At 36.4% G+C, this 7666-nt stretch overlaps 2 protein-coding genes and 1 non-coding gene across 6 annotated transcripts in view; 2 read left to right on the plus strand and 1 right to left on the minus strand.

Annotated features, from left to right (window-relative positions):
• Positions 1 to 3654, plus strand: part of exosc9 (exosome component 9) — a 5649-nt gene extending 1995 nt beyond the window's left edge. The window contains exons 4-12 of the mRNA XM_016280706.1: positions 110 to 212; positions 475 to 612; positions 728 to 810; positions 1351 to 1483; positions 1567 to 1655; positions 2238 to 2384; positions 2604 to 2722; positions 3348 to 3411; positions 3519 to 3654. Of these exons, the coding sequence (XP_016136192.1) occupies positions 110 to 212; positions 475 to 612; positions 728 to 810; positions 1351 to 1483; positions 1567 to 1655; positions 2238 to 2384; positions 2604 to 2722; positions 3348 to 3411; positions 3519 to 3549 (907 nt within the window). The 3' untranslated portion in view covers positions 3550 to 3654. The remainder of the gene's footprint in view (positions 1 to 109; positions 213 to 474; positions 613 to 727; positions 811 to 1350; positions 1484 to 1566; positions 1656 to 2237; positions 2385 to 2603; positions 2723 to 3347; positions 3412 to 3518) is intronic.
• Positions 3655 to 4361: 707 nt separating this feature from the next.
• Positions 4362 to 4435, minus strand: trnai-aau (transfer RNA isoleucine (anticodon AAU)). Its single transcript has one exon. It is a non-coding gene; the product is annotated as a tRNA-Ile (tRNA).
• A 1835-nt stretch (positions 4436 to 6270) lies between these two features.
• Positions 6271 to 7666, plus strand: part of LOC107591531 (tyrosine-protein phosphatase non-receptor type 9-like) — a 14116-nt gene continuing 12720 nt past the window's right edge. For 2 of the 4 annotated variants that reach the window (XR_001609885.1, XM_016280703.1), the window contains exon 1: positions 6271 to 6371. Coding sequence is in view for 1 of the 4 variants with exons in the window: in XM_016280703.1 (XP_016136189.1) it covers positions 6339 to 6371 (33 nt within the window). In the remaining 3 variants the exon portion in view is untranslated. The other 2 variants (XM_016280705.1, XM_016280704.1) reach the window with 2 other exon arrangements.

The following is a 7666-nucleotide window of genomic DNA, read 5'->3' on the forward strand; positions in this document are numbered from 1 at the left end:
GTGTGTGTGTGTGTGTGTGTGAGTGTGAGTGTGTGTGTGTGTGTGTGTGTGGTTTCTTATTTCCTAATCCCTGTGTGTTTCTTATTGTGTTTCTGTGTGTGTTCTGTAGGCAGTCAGAGTTGTTGGTGACGTTGAACAGACAGCTTGAGAGGTGTCTGAGGAATTCCAAATGCATAGACACAGAGTCTCTCTGTGTAGTTTCAGGAGAAAAGGTAATACACACACCTGTCATTTGTCTTTCTTATTTCCTAATCTCTGTGTGTTTCTCATTGTGTTTCTGTGTGTGTTCTGTAGGCAGTCAGAGTTGTTGGTGACGTTGAACAGACAGCTTGAGAGGTGTCTGAGGAATTCCAAATGCATAGACACAGAGTCTCTCTGTGTAGTTTCAGGAGAAAAGGTAATACACACACCTGTCATTTGTCCCATGTCTCGCATGCGATGTCCCTTCACTCCCTGTACCTCTGTTATTGACAGGTTTGGCAGATACGGGTTGATGTCCATGTGTTAAATCAGGATGGAAACTTGATGGATGCAGCCAGCATTGCTGCCATATCTGCACTCTCACATTTTAGACGGCCAGATGTCGCTATTCAGGGACGAGATGTCACTGTGGTGAGTCCTGAAACCGCAGAGAAGCGGCCTAGGCTGTTTATATGTATGCGATTGGCAGGTGATTTTTATTTTGTATTCGTTATTTTTCATGATTTTTTTTGTTTTTGTTGAACAGTTCAGTCCAGAGGAGAGAGATCCTATTCCACTGAGCATTTATCACATGCCTATATGTGTCAGCTTTGCTTTCTTCCTGCAGGGGTGAGAAACATCGCATGCACACAATCTCACATTTTACTGATCTTATTCTGCAGGCAACTGGAAAAACAGAATGCATTAGAGTTTGTTTAGTTAGTTTTGCTTTTTATAATTGACCAATTTTGTGACATCGACATTGTTTTTGAACTACATGCAATAAACATTCAACTGACTCGAGCTGAATAATGACACACTGTCTTCAGCTGACCCGCTTATTGCTGAATTGAACTTCTATATATTCTATATACTGAACTTTACATAATTACTGAACTGACTGGAGCTGAGTAATTTCTGTCTTTTTAGAGCTGCTTTACAGCAGAATTTGATGAAGTTTGCATCATTGATTCTGTTACTTCCTTATTTAATACTGAGAAGCTGCTTTGAAACAATCTTTATTGTATAAAGTGCTTTATAAATAAAGGTTGTAGCAAATACTACTATGTATTGAGTTGCGTTTTAAACTTATTTTGCCTTTTTGTTTTCAGTTGACATTTAAGAAATGATTTTTCTACATTCTTTGCTTACTTGTTATTTCTTCCTAAGCTCTTATTTGCTTGTGGACCCTTGTGAACGAGAAGAGCGAGTGAAGGATGGATTATTGGTGATAGCCATGAACAAACATCGAGAGATCTGCTCCATTCAGTCTAGTGGAGGAATCATGCTTCTCAAAGACCAGGTAAGAGTGTGTGTTAGTTATATATTTTTATTTGTTTTTAGTTCATTTCATTGATTTATCATGAGCGTTTTGTTTTCTTGCAGGTTTTAAGATGCAGCAAAATAGCAAGCGTAAAAGTTTCTGAAATTACAGAGCTCATCAACAAAGCCTTAGAGAATGACAGAAAAATCAGGTATGATGTGTGTGTAGATTAATGTTGTTTTTTAATGTTTAATGTTGTTTGTAACCATTTAATGTTTATTTTTTTTGTATTTAAATTTAGATGTTAGAATTTTTTTAGAATTTAGAAGTTGTCTTTTTTTTAATTAAAAAAGTCCTTTTATCACTCTTTCGGTCTTATTACAGCAAATATAAAGCAATAAAATAATTAACATTTAGATTATAAATTAATTTACTTTTTTTTTTTTTGTGATTACATATTAATAAAATATCTGTAATTAAGTATATATGTATATGCGACCCTGGACCACAAAACCAGTCTTAAGTGTCAATTTTTCGAAATTGAGCTTTATACATCATCTGAAATCTGAATAAATAAGCTTTCCATTGATGTATGGAAATTTTTTTTGTTAAATGTGAGCCAATATCATCACAATTAAAAGAACCAAAGACTTAAACTACTTCAGTCTGTGTGCATTGAATTTATTTAATACACGGGTTTCACAATTTGAGTTGAATTACTGAAATAAATGAACTTTTCCACGACATTCTAATTTATTGAGATGCACCTGTATATGTATGCTTGTACTTTTAGAAAGGAGGGTGGAAAGTTTGGCTTTGCTGAGTCCATGCCCAAAGAGCGAATCACGACCCTTAAGAGAGACGACGCCCCGGTGGAGATGACAGATGTCAAAGAGACTGCCAGTGACATTGTGAACAGAACAGAAACTACCACAGAAGCGTATCTACTGGCCCATACAGCATCTTTAAAGATAGTTTTAGAAAAACTCATGTTGATTGAGAATGTTTTAACATCTTGTTTAGAAATGCAGAAGTACAAGAGTGATGTCTCAGTGGAGATGCATGAAATGCTAAAGGAATATTGTCTTATACTGTATATCCTATTGCTGTGCCAGATAAATTATTTTACCTGAATATTACCCCTTGACCCCAGAGCCAGTGTTCCTTCTCCTGTTCTTGTTGCCATGGGAACTGCACAGGTAGGTGAGGGCATTGTGAACTCGTGGGCACTCGATGAGGATGAAGAGGATGAACCTCAGACAGAGGACAGAAAAACAGGTACTGTGTCAGACGTGTTTTTGTGTTGTAGATTAATTGTAGACACACTATTACAATTCATTCTAATCATTCTAATATGCTGATTTATTATTAGAATTATCAATGTTGGCAACAGTTGTGCTGCCAAATATTTTTTGGGGGGAAACTGCAATACTTTTTCCCGGATTCTTTGATGAATAAAAAGTTAAAAAGAACAGCATTTATTCAAAATATAAATCTTTTCTAAGAATATAAAGTAACAAGTCTTACTGATCCCAAACTTGAGTGGTAGAGTATATATATATATATTCTGAAGTCTGAGACGGAATTGTCTGGCAAAAAAATAAGTGTGTGTGTATGGTCCATATATTCTGTATGTTGTAGGGACAACATGTCCCCTCAAGAATAGTATAACCTGAAATTTTTGATTTTGTGGGGACCAAATTTTGAGGTAAATGGCTTATAAATGATACTATTATTTTTATTTATTTATTTATTTGGAAAATTTAAAAATACAGTGTTTTCTGTAAGGGGTAGATTTAGGCTTAGGCGATAGAATATAAAGTTGTACAGTATAAAAATCATGTCTATGGAGAGTCCTCATGAAACACAAAAACCCTGTGTGTGTGTGTGTGTGTGTGTACAGATGAAGTGATGGTAATCTCAGACAGCGAAGAGGAGGATGTTGTCATTCTTCATGAAGAAGCCCAGTGAGTAAAGTCATTAAATCTGTCCTTTTATCTCACTCATAAATGTGCAACATAACCACATAAATCATTATGCAATGTGATATAACCAAATATATTCCTTTTTTAAGGAAATCCACGAAGACTTCTAAACAAAAATGAACTTTGGCGCTGCAGAGGATAGAGACGATCATAAATCAGACTCCCATACCGCTGGACACTATTTGTTCTTTTTTGTACTATAAAATAAACTTAAATGTGAAAATACGGAATTCTTTGTTTTTCGACTTACTAAAGAAAAGTTATTGGCTGCATCCGAAATCACATACTTCCTTACTATATACTAGGCGAAAAACAGTATGTGACAAAAGAAGTATGACGGTACTCATAAAAGAGTAGGCAAAAAGTACCCGGATGACTTGTTACTTCCAGTGTGATTCTGAAGTGTGCATTCGATGGACACTTTACTATCCCTTGAGGTCACGGAAGAGGATTGGTGAATGGCAATGATGTGACACAACTGATGCTGGTACTAGGTCATGTAACAATGACAACATGGCGAATGTAGTACGTCCAGATTACACTCATACTACACACATACTCTTTTTGTGGTGGCGAAGTAATCACTTCATCAAAAAAGTACCTACTCGAGTATGTGATTTCGGACACATAGTAAATGTGAAGTAACTTAAAGGTGCAGTAAACAATTTCTCAGAAACACCAAAACACTTCTAGCCTATGGCCATGTTCTGGAGCTATCAAGATAGAGGTGTGATTCTTGTGGGTATGGAGGTGTTTGTTTTAGTGATTTCAAATATCAACAGTGTTTCTCAGAAATGGTTTACTGCTTTAAACAGGTAATTAAAACTTCTAACCATGTAATTGAACAGAATTACACGTTCAGACATAAGATTTGTTAGAGCCTCCACACATTAAATAATAAACATGTGCTTGTAAATTCATAAATATATGTGTGGCCAGTACGGGGATCGAACCCGCGACCTTGGCGTTATTAGCACCACGCTCTAACCAACTGAGCTAACCGGCCAGCTGGGACAGTTGAGGGGCAAATGAGGTCACAAACTAAGTTAGTCTAGCTGATAACTGTACACAATTAGATTGTCACAGATTTCTATCTTGAAGAGTATACTGCCTCCGGTCTATTGTCCTCCTGCCTACTTACTAAAGTTCATAAATATCTTGTGTACTAACTTCCAAGCATGGGTTAACTCGTTACTACGCATGCGCGCCATCCTCATGCACGCCGCTCTGACAGCTGAGAGAATCTCACTTTAAATTGTATTGTCAATTTTATTGTCAATTTTGTAACTCATCTCCAGATAATACAGATAATTTTTTTTTTTGCTTGTAAATATTCTAGTGTCTTCTGGGACAAAGTGCAATTATGGTTAAAAGAGGGAAATGTGGTTGAATTGAACCTGTCCTTTATAGATATTAAGTATGGAAACTATGAAGAAGGTGGTCAAAAAGGTTTGTTGATTAATGTTTTACTTTTGTTAGCGAAGAATTTTATTCTCAAGTGTAGATTTTTTTAAATCACCCCCCATGTTTATAGTATTTAAGAATTATTTGAGACAATACTCAAAAACGTTGTCAAAAACAAAAAATAAAAAAGCTGCAATCTTGTTTGATTTATTTGATAAATATAATTTATTATAATGTTTTTTTATCCCCTGTGTTTAATCTATATTTATTAATATAGATGGTTTAAAGAATGCATGTTTATTTGTATTCTGTATAAGTCTATGGAGGGCGAAACCTGCAAAAAAAATTAATAAATAAATACACAAATAAATAAATAAATTGTGCATTGTTTAAATACATAAATAAATAATTATACATGTGATGAAAGTAGGCAAATAAATAATTTAAATTGGTGGGCAAATGGAAAACTATTTTCCTTTGATCACTCATTTATTTCTGAATGTAGTTCCACATTTTATTTTTCCTCTGCGCAACATGCTAATGAGAGCGTGTCAATTATGCAAGAGTAGGCGGATCGTGTGTGACCTGCTTGAGCGCTATGATCTTTTAATCATAAAAGATTTTAAGTGACCAATGTAAAATATTAATGCTTACATAGCTCTTAATTGCAATACTGAACCGTTATTTGCTTAATAAACATACTTTTGTCACCTGTATCTTCTGTTCTGATAACTAATGGGAAAAAACTGTCTGTTCCTCGATTAAACCACTTCATACCAGTCGTCTCACGATGACCGGGGGATACTGATATTACAGTTGTCTCTAGCTGGAGACTCAATCGGGTTACAAAAAATGACGTCAGGAACCTGGCCATTTCTTTGGGTCGTTTGTAAAGTCACAGATACTGTACGGACCATACAGCTCAGTTTTTTATGTATCTTGCTCTGTTAAACGGAAAAAGTGACTTTACGTAGGCCATACTGGATTAACACCCAGCTATGACATGACCCCCCGACCAAGTCCATAGTTGACACGCTCTCATTAGCATGTTGCGCAGAGGAAAAATAAATGTGGAACTACATTCATAAATAAATGAGTGATCAAAGGAAAATAAATAGGATGAGTTTAGCATTTCCTTAAACATTTTCCATTTGTCCATCAATTTATTTTATTTATTTGCCTACTTTAATCACGTTTAATTATTTCTATATGTATTTAAACAAGAATTTGTGTATTTATACAGACATTTATTTATTTGCGTATTTATTTGTGTATTTATTTTTTTATTGTTTTTGCAGGTTTCGTCCTCCATATAAGTCTAAGCCCCTCTTGAAAATGATGTCCTTGAATGTAAGTTGTATATGCCAATTTTTTCTGTAAACTTGTAATTTTTTGTTATACTTCAAATAAAAAAAAATTAAAAAAGAAGAAAAAAAAAGAAGAAAAACAAAAGTTCCCGACAGCTGAGAGGGCGCGCCCGTAGACGTTGCTGCTCAGGCTTCAAGATGGCGGAAGCCCTGACAACTCAAGAGGAGGTGGTAAGATACCTAAATATTTCCATTAAGCCCTTCGTGGATTCCGTGGAGTTTCAAGCTGAGTCGCCAACAGCTCCTCTGTAGCATGTATTAAGATGATACGTCGCTTAATATAGTTGATAATTATTTATTAACAAGGAAGTTAATGAGAATCGCGGCCCTGTGGCTGTTTTTGAGGTAACGTTAGCTGAGGTAAATGCTAGTCGTGTTAGCGAGCTAGCGACGCTCTACAGAATAATGCACGTTTATAACTGTTTAATACATGTTTATTGACCGGTATGATTATAGAATTTTATGAAACTTGTATATGGTATTATAAAATGACTCTTACGTGTGTTGGACTGAGAGCTAAGGTAGTAGTATATTGGCATACAGCGCGAATGTGACTCGCGGTCTGTTCACATTAATATTATTACCGCATGACTGCATTATATATTATAACAAATCTGCATCGCTGCCCCCTGTCATGTGTGGGCATATATGAAGCTCCATGTCGACGTTGCTAAATAACAGAGCGAGCCGGGTGTCTGAAGTGCTGGAAAACGTGAGACAGCTCTCACTTCTGTCTGTCTCACCGTGTGAACACTCATATCTAGTGCTGGAGGTCGTTGAGGAAACTGTGCAATATGAGTGTAGCATAACGTCTGTCAGCACGGTCCGCAGTCAGATTATCTTGCTTCTGCACATGCATTTGATTGAGTGGTGTCTGTCATCTTGGGGTATTGCAACAGTGTTTTGGTTTTGCTTATGGAAACCCTTTGGAAAGGCGGGTAAATGAGAGCAATGTACTGTAGATCGTCTGGTACATTGAAGGGGTCTTATGCTTTTTTAAAAGATCATTATTTTGTGTATTTGGTGTAACAGAATATGTTGACATGCTTTAATGTTCAAAAAACACATTATTTTTCAAATACTGTACATTATTGCAGGTCCTCTATGCCCCGCCTCTCTCAAACGCTTCGTTTTCTACAAAGTCCCTCCTTCCGACAAGCGCAGTCTGCTCTGATTGGCCAGCTGACCCAGTGCATTGTGATTGGCCGAACACCGCAAGCACTCGTCGGAAATGTAACGCCCCTTACCATAATTGCGAGCTTCATCTTTCAAAATAAATGTAAAGATAGTAAATAATGTCATTAGTTTTACCATCAGTTCAAGCCCGAAAGGGGAACAGAGTCGCGTGACAGACACAGTGATGAAGCTGGTATGTGTTTGCAGTACACAAGCCACGGTTAAGACTGCTGACTCCACTTTGATGTCTCTCTCTCTCTCTCTCTCTCTCTCTCGCTCTCTCTCTCTCT

The sequence above is a fragment of the Sinocyclocheilus grahami genome, unplaced genomic scaffold (genome assembly GCF_001515645.1).
Source record: "Sinocyclocheilus grahami isolate Dianchi unplaced genomic scaffold, SAMN03320097.WGS_v1.1 scaffold143.1, whole genome shotgun sequence".
NCBI classification, from domain to species: Eukaryota; Metazoa; Chordata; class Actinopteri; order Cypriniformes; family Cyprinidae; genus Sinocyclocheilus; species Sinocyclocheilus grahami.